Source organism: Aspergillus pseudoviridinutans, assembly GCF_018340605.1.
Source record: "Aspergillus pseudoviridinutans IFM 55266 DNA, scaffold_8, whole genome shotgun sequence".
Lineage (NCBI taxonomy): Eukaryota > Fungi > Ascomycota > Eurotiomycetes > Eurotiales > Aspergillaceae > Aspergillus > Aspergillus pseudoviridinutans.
This window is the reverse complement of record NW_025091288.1, coordinates 1,229,551-1,249,598: the sequence shown is the minus strand read 5'-3', so window position 1 is coordinate 1,249,598 and position 20,048 is coordinate 1,229,551. Positions and strand designations below refer to the sequence as shown.

Here is a 20,048-nt window from a genome sequence, read left to right as displayed (position 1 = left end):
ATGCTGTGCTGCTCATCGCCAATTCCTAGGCTCTGAGTGAGGAATAGCTTAAAGTACGAAAAATAGACGAGGGACTACACAGCATATGCAAGCTTCTCGAATGAGAAAAATCCCCTCAATGTCCTCTCCGGTCATGCTGTCATTGACCCCTGCCGTGAGATCCCCAGGTGGCAAGTTACGTGCCTGGGATGGCCAGCAAGACTTATTCCACTCCTATATGCTATGGGGTCGCTCTAGATGATCTCAGCGGGTCTTTTACATCGGGTGCGGCAACCTCTTTCTGAATATATGGGAAGGATTCCTCAGCTGGCCAGGGGTGTTATCATGGTTGAAACCATTGGCCGCTGTCCACAACCCTATTTCTTGAATCTTCCACTAGTCTTTCTTTCCTTTATAGGGACGAAAATCTCAGCGCATAAGCTTCGACTGCGCGCTCTAGACAATGTCTCATCTCAATTTACTCAGTTATCGGGCCCAATGGACTCGGGGAAAGAGAAACTTGATGTGACCGATCGCCATGTTCCTTTCCTCACACGGCATCCATTGTTACTTGGCCCATTTGCGTCTGTTGGCGGCATCATATTCGGCTATGACACCGGCCAGATTTCAGATTTCTTGAGATGAATGATTTTAAGCGCAGATTTGGTAGGTACGAGACGACGGAAGATACACCTTCAGCGACGTGCGTTCCAGCCTCTTCGTTTCTCTGGGGCGTACCCATCAGCCATTATTGGATAAGTCTAGAGATGTGCGAGTGCAAAGAATTTCTGACGACAAGCATGTCGATAACTGTCCATTGGGACTATTCTAGGAGTTTTACTGGCCGGGCCACTGGCAGATCGAGTCGGCCGTAAATGGTCGATTGCAATTTGGTGCGTCATTCTCCAAGTCGGTCTGATCATACAGATATCCTCTCCAGCGCCGAAATGGCACCAATTAAATGATGGGACGTTTTCTCACCGATTTCGGTATTGGGGCATGTTCTTTGTCGGTTCCTGTGTACCAAGGCGAGAGTGCCTCTCGACAGGTTCGCGGGGGAATGGTTTGTCAGGAATTTTGCTGTTCTTTAGTCTGGTTATGCACTCAGAGCGTCTGACCGTCGCGTTCCGCAGCTCGTATCAATTATTTGTGACATTGGGATCTTTGTCGCATACTCCATCAATTTCGGCACCAAATCAATAGCCAACTCCGGCTCGTGGCGTATCACTCTTGGATCACATTCCTCCGGGCTTAATACTAGGAATAGGAATCATGTTTTTTTCCCGGAAAACCCGCGCTATGATTATCGTCGCGGAAGCATCGACCAAGCGAAAAGTACCATGTCAAATCTCTACGGGGTGCCCAAAATCATCGTGTGATTTTGGAGGAGCTCAGCGAAATCGAGGATCAGCTTTGAGGCCGAGAGTGCGTCTAAAGGGGGATGGCATGGCTGGGTCGAGATGTTTCAAGGACCTCATATGACGTACCGGATCTTCCTCGGTATCGTGCTACAAGCCTTACAGCAACTGACCGGTGCTAGTTGCTTCTTCTACCGCACCGTTGTGTTCAATGGAGCCGGTATCAAAAACACCTATGTCACGCAGCTGATCCTTGGCGTTGTCAATTTCGGCACGACATTCGGAGGTCTGTATGTCATCGAGCACTTCCAGCGTCGCAAGTCACTCATAACTGGGGGCATTTGGATATTCGTATGTTTTATGGTCTTCGTCTCCGTCGGACATTTCTCCTTAAATGTCCATGATCCTCCTCAGACTCCTGGTGCCGGAAAGGCAATGGTGGTGTTTGCATGCTTGTTTAGCACGTGAGAATCTTCTAGTCTCCCCTCACATGTTTCGTGATACCTTGGTTGAGTGATGAGGCCGATCCTGATATCGGATTTGAACCTGAAAAAGCGGGTTCGCCATGACATGGAGCCCTATGATGTGGGCGATAGTTGCTGAGCTCTATCCATTGCGGTATCCCGCGAGGGCCACGACTCCAAACTGGGTTTGAAGATTTTCTCATTGGTTTCTCCACCCCGTTTATTACCGATGATGTAGAATTCGCGTACGGTTACGTCTTCGCCGGATGCCTGTTTGCTGGGGTCCTGGTCGTCTACTTCTGTGTGTTGGAAGGCAAGGGCAAAACTCCGGGGAAGGACAAGATGTATGTTATGCGTGTCCCCGCATGGAAAAAGCAGCAAATAAGTACCTTCACCCCCGGAGCACCGTATTATCATGGCGCAAGTTCTGAACCGGAGGACAACAGTGGGGATTGACTGGGCCGAAAGCTCGGGCAAACAAGACGCTGATAGTGACTGGGTTCACCACCAGCATATTGATGATAGTGCTGCTGGCCCATCTTCAGCCTGGAAATAATCTGGCCTGAAGAGTCCTATGATACAAGCAGTGCTGCCTTATATAGCGAAACCTTCGCTCACATGACCACGAGTTTGCTCTCTAGGCTGCGTCGATCAGTGCCTAAGGTTGCTACCTCAGGGGGAAGCGACTTATTCTATATTTTGGGCAGTATCCGGCAGCCTGGCATAAATGCCTTTGCCAGTTATGGTGACGAATCAGAAATCAATCCGGCGAGTCGCTGAAGGCGACTTATCCCTCATGAGCCAAAATGTCAAAGTACTATATAGAAATGACGTTCACAAGACAGCCCTTCCTCGCTGTGTTTTGATAAGACTGATCATGGGCTGGCTATGATCCAAGCCCGGCCCAAGATTATCTCAAATTTGATTTTGATATTGTCTTATTGAATAGTGGAAGGACAGGATACATAAGGATTCAAGGCATGACAGAGCTTGAAAACGCCGAAAAGGTGAGACAGGACAGGCACTTTCAACAACAGATTCTCCTAGCCCCTTGCGGTCCGAAAATCAGTGTCAATACTCATTTAGCAAAAGAAAGTAGCATCAGATCAATCGGTCTGCCAGCAGTCTCCGAATAACTGGAACCTCACTCCAATACAAGAGTAAAAGCAAACGAACAAGAAATTCCGTCAAAGCGCTTTCGTTTCATGCCCGCAGAAAACTAGAAAACGAAAATTGAATATGGGATCATGTGAATCGATGGCAGAAGGGAAAAAGGTGGGAAGGAACGAAGAGAACCCATAATGCCCAAATCAGATCATCTGGAAGTGTACAAGATCTACTTCATAACCCCGAAGTTGGTCAGGTCCTTTGGGATGTATGGTGTGGGGTCTGCAATCGTAGATGAAATGGCCAAATGAGAAAAGTATTTTTATCAACATGCTTCCATGTTGACTCCTCATTGACGGTCCAGACAGAGAGATGCAGATATGCTGCACTCTTGTTCTGAGGGTTGACAGATAGTTCTTTTCGAACAAATGGGAAGACACACATCATGGCGGCATTGTGTCGATTGATTTGTCCATTGGGAGAAGGAGAAGGGGAGCAAGTGCGAAGAACGACAAAGCCTAATCCATAAAATCTCCTCGGAGAATCTTCTCTTGGAAAAAATCAGGCTTGTTCTGCTTTGGTTGTTTTGGTATCTCTCGAGCAGGTTGCTCCATTGAAGCAATGGAAGCAGCTCTCTGATGATAGCGTTGGTGTTCCGGAGTGGCCACATGTTGTTGGCTCTGACCCGCGATTGGGGAGATGCCTCCAATGGATGGGGCACGCTCAGCCCGTGTTCGGAGAGCTTCCGACCAGTTGAAGCCTTCGCCTAAGGGTCGCCACGAGTTGTTAGACATATCTTTCTGAGGAAAGCTTTTATTTGTACTTGCAACAACTAATGCAGGGGGGCTATTGGCAAGACTGGTGGTCGTCGTGCTCCGGCGCCCTCCAGCCACAGAAGACCCAGGAGAGGTATATCTACCATTGCCTATACTTCCACCACGAACATCTCGCATGGCCTGCGCACCAAAAGAGAGACGTCGTGCAAACGGCGAGCTGGGAGGAACGCTGGAAGAGCCGTTGTCTGTATCATCCATGGCGGACTCATCGGCGTTTGGACTTGAACCGACGGAACTAGGCAAGCTGCCATGCCGAGGATTTCTGACCCCAAAGGGTGCGGTTTGGGTCGGCGAACCGGAAAGCCCAAGCGTACTGATTGACAGCCTGCGTCGTCGATTTGGCTGGACATTGTTTCCAGTGCTAGCCATGTGACTAGTGGGGCCGCCTGGCGGAGCCCCTGGGTTGCTCGATCTGGAGAGATAATCGGTGAATGAGAAGCCCGAGGATAGGGACGGCCGCCGTTGGTGGGCAGATGAGGATGGTACAGAGATTGGAGAAGTAGACCGGTCGTTTGACATGGTAGATCACTGAAAGAGAATTCGTAGTAGAAAAGAACAAGAATGCACCGACAAGTGCACAGAGATAGTTTGATACAAAATTTTCTTTTTGAGTAAATGGTCCAATGAGATGGCTACGGGGTTGTATTAATCAAGCGTGGGTAGGCGGAAAACGCGAACCGAAAGAAAGAGCAGAAATATAAATAATGGAAGTTGAGGAACGCTATCGGCAGTTGACGAATGAATGGTGATCTGGATGTTTCACCGTCACAAGTATGTGACGTCAACCGCAGGCAACCAACAGCGAAGGGAGGGGGTTATAGATTGATTGAGACAAGACACGAGGAGGAAAGGTCGATAGTGAATATAAGAATAAGGGGGGGGGGGAGGGTTCGGCAGATTCTAAGCAAAGGAGATTAGTAGGATGCTCCCAAGTACATGGATCAGCGGGTGAATTTGAGATCAGGCCATATTAGCAGTGGGTATGGTAATCGAATATGTCTGAGAGCGGCAAAAAACCACAACGGACACGGAAAGTAGCCCAAGGGGTAGCAGAGGGGCCCTCTCGATCCTTCCCGTACAGCTTGGGGTACAAGAAGGTGACAGAAATCTAAGGTGGCAAGAGAAAGAGCGGAATGTACGAGAGAATATGCGGAATCAGAAGCTGAGTAGACGGAGAGCACGAGGCTAAGGCAGGAGGGACAGGAAATTGGTTTGCGGGGTGAGTTCAATCAAGCAGCAGCGAACAAGCCAGTTGGAGAAAAACAATATGAGGGACTGACATACAAGGACACTGTCAAGAAGTAGACGAAGAATGAAGGAAGAGGATGACAAGGTGGAAACACTGGCTGTGGATGACGATGGATACTGTTGTTTCTGCTGTTGAGGATGTAGATTTGCGAAGGTAGAGAGGGAGAGAAAGAAGAGAAATGAAATGAAAGTAACTGAGTGTGCAATAAGTTATTATTCTTGACGGACGATAGCAGGAGCTAGGCAGAGCTTACCTACCTTACGAGTTATCTTTGCTTTTTTACCCCACACAAATCCACCTCCCATTCTTCCCAAAAATATCCAGTAAGCGTGAAGGGTAACTCACTTAAGGTGATCAATTATATCAGGGTGCGAAGATCCATGGGTGATGATAATATAATATCCATGACGATAAAAAGGCTACGACAGACGGACATAAGGCTTTCCTATTTGATTAATCATTATCATTTATAGTCATCATCGTCATGATCGTCATCCTCCTGCTTCTCCATGGGCTCTGACCGTGGGACGGATTTGGTCTAGCCAACTGAACAAGTGGGTAGATATCCACAGAAAGAGAATCCGGGGACCGTCCGACTAGTCCAGAAAAGGACTAGGGAGTTGAGATAGCAGAGAAATCAATCCGGAGTAACTACGGAGTAACTAATGTATGGTAGCTGTTGATTGAGAAAAATTGGGTTCTTTACAGAATGAACTTCATCCAATGCCATCCTAAGCGATAAAACATATAGAGCGCAATAACACCCTTCACTCCATTAAGGAATGAGTCGATATGTGTGTCAATCTCTCTCGTTTATCCAAACATCCCTCAAGTTCTCGACACCATCCTCATGGGGGGAGAATCAAGGATCCACCCTAGCACTACTGCTTCTGGCTTAGCCTAAGAAGCTTCGGCTCTTTGGGGCTAGTGTGAACTTTGTTAAGTTCCACAGACCTACCTCCACAAGTAAAATAGTCACGAGGTTTCGCCTAATCAAGCAATCATCAAGTTCTAAAAGCTTACATACCTCAGAGATCTTGACCTTAGTACCAACCTAGTTTTGCTGCAGGATTGACTTTTGAAACACTGCTTGAGCTACCCTATATGATGTATGTACTATCTAAGGTAGTCTAGTACATAGCTGCCACTAAACCACGACATAGACTGAGGCAGAAACCTTTTCTACCCAAGACAGTTCCTACTCCATCATCGCCAGTGCACACTCTACAGTGCTTATCTACCTATCTAGTTCTCTACTTACGGAGTCTGTTCATAAGGTTCCTCCCTTACAATGATGACCACATGGCTTGAAACAGGTAGGTCACTAGAAAACATACTACAATCTGTGATACAACCTGTTGGTCGAAAGAGTAAACATACAAAAGTGGATAACTCGTTTTTATATTATATACATGCTAGTTCTGTCTATTTCGTTCATCGTGTTCTATGTTTTAATTCGTGTGCGTCGTACTCGGTACGCCAGTCCTATTGGTCCACAAGCAGGGGCTCACGGACATGCATCTTGATCTTGTATGCAAAAAGCGACGCTGCATTGTGACCTAACTTTCTCAAGAGACCGGAAAGTGGTTGCGATCACTCGCTCTGTTTAGTTGGGTAGCGAAGTGTGATATGCCGGAAACCCGTGGCTTGGGTGTTGCGTGTGGAATAACCGAATCAGCGTCTCGCCGACACTCGGCTCGATTTCAGTGCCATCCCGGGCAATCTTGACTTCGCGGTTTGCATTCCACGGATTGCGAAGACCTCGGGTGCGATGGAATGGAACCCGTTCTGTTGAAAGCCATTGGACCCGGAACGGCCTTCCTATCGACTGAAATCCCGACTCGGCAGCTTCTTCGACTAATTCTGCAGCGCTCTTTTCGTTCCCACCCCCAATCTCGTCCTCATCACTATTCTCATCCCCCTTCCCTTCCTCCTTCCCCTCGCCACTGTCATCGTCACCACCACCACCGCCATCATCACCATCATCACCATCCTCCTCGGATGAATCCGCTTCCCAGAATATGGTTCCTCGTGAAGAGTCATCTATGATTCGTCCGGTTGGCGCGGTGGCTGTAGCTTGAGTTGAAATCACGTGCAATTCCTCTGGCTCAGGAGGACCATGGTCAGGTCGCACGGGCATCTCCAGAGCTAAGGTTTCATCTTCCTTGATCGGCGACATCATGCGAGCATATCCATAGTACTCTCCGGACTTGTTGGCGGAGAATATTAAATAAACATTGAAGGCACTCTAAAATGTAGCAGTCAGTGCAAGCGGCTCTTGCATCGCTTCCCAACCAGTAAGGAGTGAGGAAGTAGGGAGAAACGAAAGAGCCACTCACTTCATAAGCCCGATTGAGATTATCCTCGTTATGGCTTTGGGTTGCCCAGATTCCGCTTTGTCTACTTAATTCCAAGTCGCCGACCGTGAGACTCTTGACTATGAAGTACCTGTTAGGTAGCCTTAGATTTGCGTGCCTTCCATGGACAGGACGTGTCTCCAAAGTTTCTTCAATCTCTGGGTTGCTGTCTAACAGCTTTGAAGCACTGTGTTCGTTCACAGGCGATGTGCTTGAGGAGCCGATATTGGACGTCTTCCCAGGAGAGGCCAACCCTCGCCGTAGGCGACAAACGAGCCTCACCCCGTGAAACCTGGAGTCATGAAAGCGAGACAAGGCAGCGACGCAGGCAGATTCTGTTTTGTAATTGATGAACGCGCAATTACTCTTCGATATGAGAAATACACTTTGGATGTCCTTCGTAGCGCCTTGAGAGAAGTGATCCTTAAGATCCACGACGTTTGTCCCAGCGGGAAGATTCCCGACCCAAAGAGCATGGCCGGACTGCTTGGGCTTCCGAGGAGGTCCCCAAGGAGTACCAGACCCTAACGTGGCTGGTGGTAGAGACGAGTCTGTGCATTGACATCAGCGGAATGGCAAACGAAAGGCGCATACCTCCCATTGTTGTATGACAGCCGTTGCTTGCTTACCTGTTGCGATAATCTGGGCGGTTGTCGGTCTCATGGGTGTTGAGCCATCAACGATGGTTCTGGAAACATCATACTTCGCTGTGGGGGACTTTTGCTGGCCTTCTCTTGGCAAGCTGGAGGGCACTTGGGCAGCTAGCCCTGATGTGTTGTGATATGGACTACTGGGAGGCAAGTAAATCGAGGGGCCCGGTGGACCTTGACCGTGTCCAACCGCCGCTGTATAGATGTGCTGAGGATAATAACCAAGCCCAAAAACAATAGTTTGGCTCGAAAGAGGGACGTTGGAGGGTGCGGTCATGTTCGGCACGAACAGCTGATAATCGGGAATGCCATGCTGGAGAGAAGAACTCTGATGATGATGTTGATGCTGCTGTTGTTGGTGCTGCGGCTGCTGAGCGAAAGGTATGTACATTTGGGAATAGTGAGCATTATAAGAGACAGTCCTGCCCGATGTGGAGTCGGCAAACGAGGGTAATGGTTGCAAAGGATATAAAACGCCATGCGGGTGAATCGCAGCAGGAACGTAAGGTGATTGCATAGGAGGCTGATTGTAGCCCGGTAGCGTGGACCTCATATCGCCCATGTTCATGGCCGACGGAGGCGCTCCACGGCCATGCGATTCCGGGTGCTTGTCAACATTCTCAGATCGCGAGGGATTCCGGCGAAAAGTGCCTGTGTCTACCAGAAGGCGAAAGGTGTTCTCGTCAGCGCAGCATAATAAAAGTAACAGAACAGAAGCCGAATCGGGTCGACTTTGCCAACCAACATAGCTCCTCCCCCTGAAATATTTTCGCCTAGGCTCCGCTCAGAAGAGAGCGAAAAGAAAGAAAGTCTTACCAGACACTGGCTGCTGAGCCCTTGAGTGACCGAGTCGCTCCTCTGAGGAGATACGTCTGCCGTTTGATGCTCCCCCAGATTGGTTGGATTGTGTTGAAGGAGCATTGTCCATCGGAACTGGAATTGAGCGCATAGAAAGAAAGTCAGAATCGTGATAAACAAGATCCTGTTCACGGGAATTACTGTCGCAGACTTTTCCTCCGGGAAATCTCAAAATCGGAGGACCGTAGCGGAAGTCAACATACCTTTCTTTTCTTTCAAGATGTATTTCACACTGCTATCTATTCTGGTAACAGTTCAACGCCGACTATAACAACTAGAGGATTTGCCCACTGCTGGTTAGAACCCAAGATCATCGGCCGTAAATGACAGGTTGAGGCCCCAGATAGGCCAAATAGCAAAAAAAAAATAGACAGAAGCCACACACATAAGAAGATAGGGGAAAGTGCCCAGAGATGAAACCAAGTACCATGACCAATTGCAAGTGCAAGGATGATAGAAGTGTCATGGACAGGGCAAGCTGTGAGGAGGGAACCATCCACAGGGAAAAGGGAGCCCAATCTGACGCCCAGTGTAATGTTCAGCCAACACTCCAGCTATCCGACGACAGGAGGGGCTTGTGTGCACGGAACTACAGAATATACACGCTTGCACGCACGCACACACAGAAAAATGCACACATGCGCACACAGATATAGAATAACCACACGCACACGCAGAAGGGCTGGGATGTTCTAACCATAGGTGGGGAACGGAAATGTGACATTGAAGGCATATATAGTGGCGGCTGACAGTGGGGAACTGTGAGATGGCAGAAAGAAGATCATAAGCCATAAACTGGCCATGATCGAATATGGAGGTATTGATGAAAGGGCAGAAATGCCTTACGACAGCATCTGTATATCTGCTGAGCTGCTCTTCTGGAAGATAGTGATGCGATCATGAGCTAGAAATAGGGCATAAGCAGAAGAGGCAAAGGCTTAGTGTGCATGGGCATGGTGTGTGCATCACCTTGGCAGAAAATGGTTAAGGGGGATTGTGGAGGTAAATTAATCACAATAGGAAGGGTGAGCCTTGGTGTGAAATATTAAAAAAATAACAAGGGAAAACCAAACAGTGGATCACGGGTAAGAGGTAACAACCACAGCATGGCAGATATCCTTCCACATGGTAATCAACTTGTCAAGGGGGATGGTTCAATTGCATGCATACCAAGGCAAAAGGGTAGCAGTACCACTGGATGGACTATATCACCCTTGACTCCAGGAAGAGTCACTGTTGGGAGTCCAGATTTGTAGGTGTCTTTGTGAGGGAAAAAGTCCAAAAGAGAACAATGAATAAAACGAAGGATGAGTCGGGATGGAAAGAGCATCAGCCTTTGAATCCGGGCCTTGCAGCCTCATAAGGAATGACTATTTCCAACCAAAGCATCTTGAAGGTTGTAAAAAATAATGTCGGGAATGGCAGAGTAAACAGTTCGAAGGAGATAAAGGATACCAAATGTATGATACGTACATACCTCTTCTGAAACGCAACCCAGGGTTTCTTCAGATTATTCAATTACAGCCAACAGATTGGTACTGGGGCTGTAGGTGCCGAGTCTTCCAATATGATAAGAGTCCCGGAGGTTATCGACTCTCAGATACGCCCCAAAATTGTCGGTATGGGACGAGCAAGTGCTATTTCCGGTAGTGTGTGACGGTTTGCTTTTCCTTGAGCTTTTTGCAAAAACGTAAATCAACTAGGACTGAAGGGGTATGGAAGAAGATGACCCTCCAGGCTCGGCACCCCTAGAAATGTCCGAGATGATCTCTACCGTCAGAACTCTAACAGGAGTAGTGCAAGTGAGCCTCAAGAAGCAAACAATGCCAAAGGGGAGGGAAAAAAAGACTGCAACGATGTGGGGAGTCGGTAAGGCTACCGGGGCGGAAATTGAGAATGGTCAATGGGGCACACCGGGGACGTGTTCTTTTTAGATACAGATATAGTATCGGCGAGGGAAAGACGGGGCCTTGACTTCGTTTGTCTGGCTGTCAAATGTGGCGCATCGATGATGGTATCAGAATTTCACTGAGGCTTTGAGTGGTAGATAATAGCACCGGGAAAAGGCACCGAAGCTGATTTCAGGTTGCCCACTCCACGAAGAATGAATTACCTCTTTTGCTGGCTTCTGCTCCCTGCCTTATATTTGAAGAGTTCTAAAAAAAATAGTCTGTCACTTGGCTCGATTGATCCGATCCGTCTGAAACAAAGAGCTGCATCTGAGGCTTCAACAGCATCACAAGCAATCCCCCGAGCGATTCGCGCGACTATTGGATAGACTGACGCTACTGTATACAGCGTCAAATCTGTCCGATGGACTAGATGGGCTTGTATGATTCTTCTGACGAGGACACAAGATCCGGAGGGTCTGAGAAGACAATGAAACGCCCATGAGACTGGTGCCTGATTGTAACAGACAGGCGTCAAAGCCACAACAGAAGAGGATCGTCATTCAACACAGAACAGGCAGTAGTGACAATAATAGTTGGGCAGTTCGTGAAGGGCCCGGGTCCCATCGAGGTACTTGGATCGCGGATACCACCCAAGCCACAACGGAACGGTGGCAGAATCAGTGTCTACCATCCTCGTTTCTGTCTGGTCGGATATCTTAAGGCTTGGTAGTTTTTTCTCCCCCCCAATATTTAGTCAGGTAGGCAGGCAGGTAGGGAAGGAAGGCGTCCGAGCTTCAAGGAGACCAAGGACGCAAAGATGATAGCAATGGCTTGTGTGGAGCATTGATGATTGGGTACCGCCAGGATGTTCCTGACCCGGTGGGTTCCATGGATTCTTTCTTTTTTTCTTTTTTTTTTTTTTCTTCTCCCTTTTTCGTTTTTTTCATCTTTCTTTTCTTTAACCGATTTTCTGTTTTCCCTTCTTTGATTTATTATTAATTTATTTCTTTTCTTTTTCTGTGGGCTTTTTTTAGCTTGATTATTCGGAATGTAGTATGATGGGTCTTCATTGAGGTAGTTATACAGAGGTAAACTGCTGAGGACTGTGGCAAAAGTGACAATCCTTAAGAGCTATGATAGTCATGCTTAAGATGAGTCGTCCCTGCCCGGAGACTATGGAGTAGTTACCACCTACTTTATGTTAGTCAACGACATGACAGCGGCAGGTCAAGTACGTATCTGCCAGGATGTCCTTGTACTACTACTCGTACTCTACTTTTTAGTATTAGAATGGGCCTGTGGATCAAGCCTCGTTGTCCAGTAGTATATTCGCAGTAGGGGTAGTAGTACAAAGGACGCGTTATTTATCATTTTTCTGGACTTGTTAGCCCACATGATAGTTGATGTTTAGCCACAATGGAGTGGCATCCAGGGATCGAGTGCCCTGAGGCCGTTTCGGTGGTTAGCTACTTCATGAGAGGTAAGCATGGAAGTAGCGGATTTGCTGTGACAACAAGCCACTAATGGAGAGAGGACCCATGGTGCATGGGCACATGAACCAAATCAAGAGATAGCTGGATTCGACAAACTTATTGTCTGGGCTTTAAGGTACAGGCAAGCCATACCTAATAACACTAACAGTGCAACCTATCAACATGTAAGGCGCTGAGATGTAGCACAGTTTATCCTTCTAAGTTGAAGGGTGAGTGAAATTGATGATGTATTTGCTTGTGTTTGGAATACCTAGGGTCTTTCAGAATTTGCCGTTGCCATTTGGCCGCTGATTTGATGAGGAGATGGACGATGCTCCGGTTCATGCCAGGAATTATTATTTCCGTCAATCTCCATTTTTCTCTTTTCATCTTAAGTATTCATAAATCATGTACCTAACCCTTCGTAGATCAGTTTGTGACTTCAAACCAGCCATTTCAGAAGGAACCCTCTCTTCCTTTTTTATTTTTCTTTTCGTCTCTTTCTTCCTCTTCCTCCACCCAAAATTACAGGCATAAATGAGTAGAAAATAGGAATCTAGAACAAGAGAGGCTCCTTCCATAGTGAGACAAGTGTAGCTTTGCATGGACTGGTTTCCTGGGTTGATTATTGGAGGTTGGTTGTGATGGGGGTGGGGCTGGGTCCTGGAATCTAGGCAGAATTTGGCTGCATTCCCACTAGGGCCCGCCCGATCCCCAAACGGCCAAAAGGAGAGGGGAAGAAGAAAAGAACAGGAAGAAAAAGGAAAGAAAGTGACATGTTGGCCGGGATGTGTCGATGGAGATGTGGCGCTGAGGCGCATTACTACCACTACTTGTCAAAATCTGTATGCACAGTAACTTATCACCCTTTATCATCATTGAAATGATAAGAACGGCGGTAGTACAGTCGAATCAAGTCGAATAATAAATCATTATTCTTGATATTTCAGAACAAGAAGGGGGTTAGGCCAGAACCTAAATCAGGTGAGTATATGCCTCCGTAGAACAGAAGCATTATTGCGAGTGTGCTCACCGCCTATAGCAGGTGCGTTGGTTAATACCTAATCTACAGTCTACCGTACCAGAAATTCTTAGTCGAGATGTTCTGCAGAAACTTCAGGAGGTATTTCCATCCATGTGGACGTAAAAGCAAAATGATAATTATCAATATTTGGCTGGCCTTGATGGATGGCTGTCTCGACTCTCGATGGCCAAGGCTTTCTGGGTCCTGGGTGCGTAGCTTTAAGCTCACGAGCCGAGGGAAGTAAGGAACCGCATACCTAATCTTATCCTTCGCTCCACCTGATTGAGAGGCTAGTCGGAATTAACTTACGGTACTTTCTACGTACTGTGCTTTCGACCTCGTTTGACTCTTAATTTTCTCTTCAAGCAGGCCCCCTTTTCATGCATTGGGTCATGTCGGTATGGGGCTAGTTAATAATTAATATTCTCCAGCACATGCGACATATCTCGGGATTGAAAGGAAAAAGGGAAGAAAGGAAAAGGGAAAAAGGCGGCAAATACGGAGTACAGGGGCTCCACCTTCAGGATCTCCATCGGGATGAGATGCCGGCCAATCATTTGAGGGTAAATCAAACCTCATCTCATCCCTTTCTGGAAATGCCCTTCGTACTTAAGTAACCTAGCGTCTGAATGATTATTTCTATTTATTCCCGGACAGGCTGGCAGTAAGCATAGTGTTCTTAGCACGGAGCCCCTCTGGCTCTTGCTCAGAATTATTCCACCTACTCTGCACCCTTTGACTTTCGAGAGGTCAAATCTGATGAGCAGCGCTGTTGAGCTTTCGAGGTGCAAAGCTTATACCAGATCTTGAAAATGGGCTTCTTCGAGGACACCCTACACCGCCATCTATTGAACATATAAGTACTAATGGGACAACTCAAGCATGGGATCAGCCCCGCCTTGTAAAGGAATGCCTATCAATGATACTCTACCAGACACTGCCTGGGAATGGCCACATAAGAACTCATACTCCCTATAGAAGTAGAAGTTTAAGAACGAATCAAGTCGGGCAAGACTCTATAGCTCATAAGATCCTTGCTCTTCCCTACCTAGTCCTAATCCTAATTCATATCCTGGTGCTACTCTGCCGATAAACTATCGCTTACGGACTGCTTCAGTTGTGGTTGGTTATCATGCCATGTGTGATGACAATGTCTGTCTTGGTTTCTCCCGATTGCTATCTGGAAGGGAGCTTCTGGATATACGTAGTACATCAAAGAAACAATTATACTAATTCATCGTCGAACGCCCTTCTGTATACTAATTATAATGATTACCGAATCCAAGACAGCTGGCTACTACCACCGACTATACTTACATATGTCGGTAACCTTAAGTGGTCAATTAATATCATTTGCCTCCCGCCCTTGCAGCAGCAAGAGCTACCTAAACTACCCTATCATCCGAAGCTCCTTAGACATGGTATCCTGCTATACTTAATGTATATGACTTTCTCCCTGTCGCTGCTGGTGTTAAAAATAAAGCACTGTCAACAACGCCTGTGGCGACTGGAACACAGTCCACAACTGCTGCTGGCAAATCCAGTGAGTGCATTTTGGATTGACTACTCTCGCCACCTGGGCTGCCTCGGACTATGTACACATAAATGAGGATTGTCATCTCAGCTGATCAAACAAAGGATCAACAATTCTGCCTTTTCTACCCTAGATTTGGTGGCTGGCAGTACTGTTGTTGTGATTCTTGCCTCATTGTCCAATTTCTACTGGGTAGTATCGTCACGCCATTGCAGCCAATGACGTCATTGGCTGACCCGCAACTACGAATTCTTCTCTCAACGGCCTTCATGTCCATCGATATTCCCCATCTGCCATCCGCGCTATCATCCCTCCGGTCGATCAACCAGTACTATTGGCTGGGCTGAGATGCCACTGTCTGCCTGCCTTTCAGAGTACATACGCGTGCCGCGCAAGTCTCCGCACCAAGCCATTGTGGCTTAGGTATCGCATGCTCTCTTCCAAGTAGAAAAATTGTGGCTTCGTGGATTCAAATCATTCTTAGGTTCTTCCCTGCTCATTTAACAACCAATCAGCGACTGGGGAATTATGATCCCTTCAGTGCGCAGAACATGCCACATACAAAAAGCACTGGAGATGGATGCTTTGATTCCATCGGCTCGACCAGAGTAGTGGCCAGCGTGAAGCCACTACTGTCCCTTACGCGCCACTTGCTGCGTCGGATGCGAATGAATTTCCTTTCCTGGACTATGTGGCAAAAAGACACATAGGGAAAAGGATCTTGCATGGGTGGTACTGTGCACCGTCGATATGATTGACAGACGAAAGAAAATTCCGTCCAAACCGCAACCGAGAAACCTTCGAGGTCAAGCTAAACAAAGCTATGTTCCTCGCCCGACTGCCGCCTTTTGTTCCCTTGATGCCTTCTAAGCAATAGCGTATCGACGCACTCCATTCACGTATTGTCCGCCTGGTCCGAACCAATCGCCTGTATCCTTTACGTTCCCCCGCTAATGTGGGAACGAGTATCGTTGCTGAGTCCATACCCTCTATCATCATTGACCCCCTGATCTTAATTGCTGAGCGGCAGGGTAGCTCAATGACTCATTGACATTGGCTGAAGTGGAATATTGCATGCTTGGCAATGGATTATCTACAATGAAGATAAGCACGACAGAATGAGGCCATTACGTTTCCACTATACAGCTACTAACCTAGCGATATCAGATCAATTGTCTTCCAGGATGTATTAGACGGCTTGGTAAGGGCACAGCTCTTTGTCCCATACGAGGTGAGGCCAAGGAAGTATATATCTAGTAAACGAGATCGAGAAATATGTAGAAGATATCAGGGAAACAATGATTTACATAGCCCTAGAGAAATATGAATCCGGACGCTAAACAGTCCCAGTGACTTGAGACCGGCAAGAATACAGAATACGCTAAGCATGTAGAGGGATAAATTCAGAGCAGAACAAGGTATACCCCATTTAGTATGCCAAAGCAAACCGTCGTCCTTCCTAGGGCGTTATAAAGAGGACCATGCAAACTGGATGTGACATCATCATGTGCACTTAAGGATCATTAAACATGATTAACTATTACAGGTGTGACTTGACCGAAAATCAGTCAAGGAACAATAAAAGGAGTTGTAAAGAATAGTGGTTGTTATCGTTCGATGCCGAGAGACGCGACTTTCCCAGCAAATCGTGCTCCAGCGCTTCCTCTCTTGTGCAGTCTATCACGTTCCTTGCTGTCCAGGGATCCCGATGGCACCACCTGATCACTTGCTGTTCCTCGAATGCTGGGCAGTGATCCGACTGTGTCAGCAGCAGAACTGCCCGCCATGGGCGTCACATATCTTGTGGTGCGTTGACTCAGATAGAGTTGCGCAGCCGGTGATAGAGGAATGGGAGGTGGCTGTGAGGGAATTTCCGCGCCGTTTTGTACAAGCAATTCTGCTATCGGGAATGGAATCGCCTTGACTGCGTTGGCAGTACCCGGTCTAGGTGGCAGGCTAGACGGCGTCGACCCAGGCGATGCGGGGTCTGCAGCCGCTAGAGCAAGGAAGACCGCGTGGGTGTTTCGCGACCGGTCAGTGATGTTAACATTGGCTCGAAGCGCAATGCCGTATAGCACGCCTTGGATATCATTCTTTTTGATTGCCGCAAGCAAGGTTTCATCAGCAGTCGAGAACCGTGACAAAGGGGAGGGCAGCGACTGCACGAACGCTCGATCGCTATACTTGGCAGTGATGAATTTCAGCCGTTGTTCCCGAGTCGAAGTTGCCGACGGTTTCTGGCTCTGGTCTAGTGTCGCCTCCCAGACCATATTACTGACGCGGTTGCCAACCTGCAAGAGGATCTCGACAATGTCATTTGAGAAAGAATTCACGTCCAAGGTCAGGGAACGGATTTTGGAGATATGAGTTCCCAGAGAACGGTGGATGCCGCTACACTCAATGCACAAGACTATCCCAAGGTTGATCGACACCCACTCAACCTTCGAGGTCGATCCGCAATCAGCACACCAATTATTGCCTTGGTCCGCATCGCGGACGGTCTGGAGCAATTTGGCGGGGTTCTCTTCATAGCCGGTGCTATCGTTGCGCACGTAGCTTGGTCGAGCACCTACTGTGGTGCGACGGCTCACGCTGCTGGTAGAACTTGCGGAATGAGAATGTTGACCGGAATACGACGAGCTCTTTCCAGTCAAGACAGAACCTATATCGCGACCCAGGGACGAGCCGTCGTTCTTTGACGGAACGGGTGGAGACATGCCACGGCCCTCGACAGCACTTTGCAGGGCGTTGTTGATGGCCCTGATCCAGTTTCCCATGTCTTCTTCGGAAGTCGCCTGATAAATCCGCTTAAACTGAGGGGTAATGACTTCAAAACAGAAGCGTCGTTCGGCGTTCCGTGCTTCTCGCACAGAGGCCATCCGTAGGTCAATTGGATCCATATGCAGATCAAGCTTCTGTTTCCAATTACTGTACTCTGAGAGTTTTCCTTGATCTAACACAATCCAGAACTTATGCCAAGCTTGCTTGTTGATGCCCTTGGGATCGATGTGAGATCCCGGTCGTGATAATGCCCAGAGAAGTCCCTCCTTCCTCTGCTGGCCGCTCGGATTGGCATTTGCGGATATCGGCGGGATTCCGGCCGTGCTGTTCATAGCTGCATTTGTCTGCGGGGCTATGGAGGAGCTGTTGCTGACCACGCTTCGCAGCTGAGACCCTGTGCTGTCTGCGCGGCCCAAGTCCGATTCAGACTTGTGGCCACCACTACCATTGCCCGGCAGCGCTGACGGAACACTTGGGTTGGCGAGGGAATCCGGCTCCAGATATAAGTTACTGCTTTTTTCCAGAGCCCTTCGTTTCTCTTCTCTTTCTGTCCTCTGGAACTGGAATTCCTTGTCCGCCTGATTGACCTCGTGAATCAAAGCGTCCAGCTGGGGAACCATGTCATCGACCTTCTTGGCCGCCGCAAGGAAGCTCTTAGCTTGTTCATCTGCGTACCTGGTCAGGTGCGAAAGGACTTCCTGTTCCTTACGGCCACCATGAAGATCTTGCATGAACGAAGAATAATCGAACCGCTTTAACTCAAAGTTCCGCCTCTTGGCTTGGTACTTGGAATCGCTCTCCGCTCGCTTTTTCTCCTTCAAGGAATCCTGCCTCTGTCCGAGGTAGCGACTCACGTAGGCATAATAATCCCTGCTCTCTTCTTCAAACTCCTTCTTCTTGGCTTCGGCCTGTTTGATGTCATTGTTATAAAGCTTGACCAGAGGTTCGATGACGAGCTTTTGCAGTTGGATGGTATTGAGTCGCTCATAATTTAGGATCTGCCGAGCAATTTTCTCAAAGTAGTGATCGAGGGCCGGCTGGATTGCGTTGGAATTAGACGTTGAGGCCTCACTGAGAGCGGATAGGAAGGCTTCCACAGCATCGTTGCAGGCCCCTTGGGCTTGTTGGGCAGCCTCCGCTTTCTTCAGCACCTTCTTAATCTTCGCACGCATGTTCCCTGTCTTCTGCTCCAACGCTTTCATAGTGGCTCGGAACAATGGGCCATCCTCCACTACACTCATATCTTCGCCAGGACGCGAATGGGGAAGGTCAACTTTCACCGGCGGCGGCGGGGGCGGAGCTTGGGGAGGAGGGGGAGGCAGAGCACTATCGATCGTTTCAGGCGGAGTACCCGGAGGAAGGTGCAGATTGGAAGTGGTGTCGGCATCACTGGAATGCGAGAGGATTGACTGCGAAGAAGGCATACGATTCCGAACGGGGTGAGGGATTTCCAGGTTTGGTGACAAGGTCTGCGGACTGGGTATTGAACGCGGGGTGTTGTGCACCCAGAACGAGAAGTGCGCGAGAGTGTTGAGACGATTAGCTCGCTGATCATAGTCCAAGAAGCTACAGCTGTTCCTCCAACCACCGCCCTTATCTTCTGTGGGCTTGGGTGGTTTCCATTTCCAGGACCAATTGAACTGAACGGAAGGGCTTCCACCCGTTGTATAATCCCCTACAAACTGCACATTGGTATTGTTTTGCAAGTTGGGATTCGCATGAAATTCTCGTGTTATCAAATTGTCGAGCTCTTTTGAGTTCGTCGCATGCGCGAATGTAAGTCCGGTGAGCACAGTGTCGGCCACTTCCGGAAGTGAGGTTGCGACACCATTGACGACGGAACCTGAACTGTTAGCGGTTTGAGTCTGCCTGAGTATAAACGTGAAATTGAAGTTCAGTTCATCCTCATTCGTCAGGCGCAAAAGGAATGTGGGCGCTGATGCAGATGAGGAGAGATCCGGATCCTGTAACGAGACAGCAACCGAGGACTTGTCAGCTGAAAAAAACAAGGGCTTATAGAGGGCGCGACTCAAGCCATTATGGCTCCAGCACCTTACCTGTATATACTCAATAGGACTGTCGTCACCAACTTCACGCTTCGCAGTATATCTCGTGGCCGGGAAAGAGTTGGGAGTAAGATGCAGGAATATCCGTCCTCGAGAGTTGCTTATCGTGGCGGACGAGATTGTAACTATTGCTCATTCGAAGCAATTAGCAAAAGAGCAACAGAGAGTTACGGACCGTCGACGACTTTAATGGGAAAAAGAAACGCAGGAGGGAAATAGTAGTGTTGGACACTTACACCTTGTTTGGTCTTTGAAGAACAAGTTTCCAGAGTCATCGAGACGACTTCCAACATTGCCCATAATGAAGACGATGAATGATTCAAGTCACCACTCGAAGAAGAGACGGTCCGAAAGGATGACTGGGCCAGCTGGAGGTCACCATCGACGGTCGGATTGGCATCAGTTTATAGCTGAAGCAACG

General features: G+C 48.2%; 4 protein-coding genes across 4 annotated transcripts; 1 reads left to right on the top strand and 3 right to left on the bottom strand.

The window, feature by feature from the left end:
- Positions 1-1,439: 1,439 nt before the first annotated feature.
- Positions 1,440-2,257, top strand: Asppvi_010541 (hexose transporter hxt1; the record flags this gene model as incomplete). The annotated part of the gene is made up of 2 exons (XM_043306385.1): positions 1,440-1,778; positions 1,934-2,257. The coding sequence occupies 2 exons, from the start codon at positions 1,440-1,442 to the stop codon at positions 2,255-2,257; spliced, it is 663 nt and encodes a 220-aa protein (XP_043162320.1).
- Positions 2,258-3,426: 1,169 nt separating this feature from the next.
- Positions 3,427-4,263, bottom strand: Asppvi_010540 (uncharacterized protein; the record flags this gene model as incomplete). The annotated part of the gene is made up of 1 exon (XM_043306384.1): positions 3,427-4,263. The coding sequence occupies one exon, from the start codon at positions 4,261-4,263 to the stop codon at positions 3,427-3,429; it is 837 nt and encodes a 278-aa protein (XP_043162319.1).
- Positions 4,264-6,599: 2,336 nt separating this feature from the next.
- On the bottom strand, positions 6,600-8,562 carry Asppvi_010539 (putative YT521-B-like splicing factor; the record flags this gene model as incomplete). Its single annotated transcript, XM_043306383.1, has 3 exons — positions 6,600-7,241; positions 7,333-7,901; positions 7,980-8,562. The coding sequence occupies 3 exons, from the start codon at positions 8,560-8,562 to the stop codon at positions 6,600-6,602; spliced, it is 1,794 nt and encodes a 597-aa protein (XP_043162318.1).
- A 7,825-nt stretch (positions 8,563-16,387) lies between these two features.
- Positions 16,388-19,927, bottom strand: Asppvi_010538 (putative ARF GTPase activator (Csx2); the record flags this gene model as incomplete). The annotated part of the gene is made up of 3 exons (XM_043306382.1): positions 16,388-19,525; positions 19,619-19,752; positions 19,864-19,927. 3 exons carry the CDS (start codon positions 19,925-19,927, stop codon positions 16,388-16,390), a joined length of 3,336 nt encoding a protein of 1,111 aa, XP_043162317.1.
- Positions 19,928-20,048: the final 121 nt, after the last annotated feature.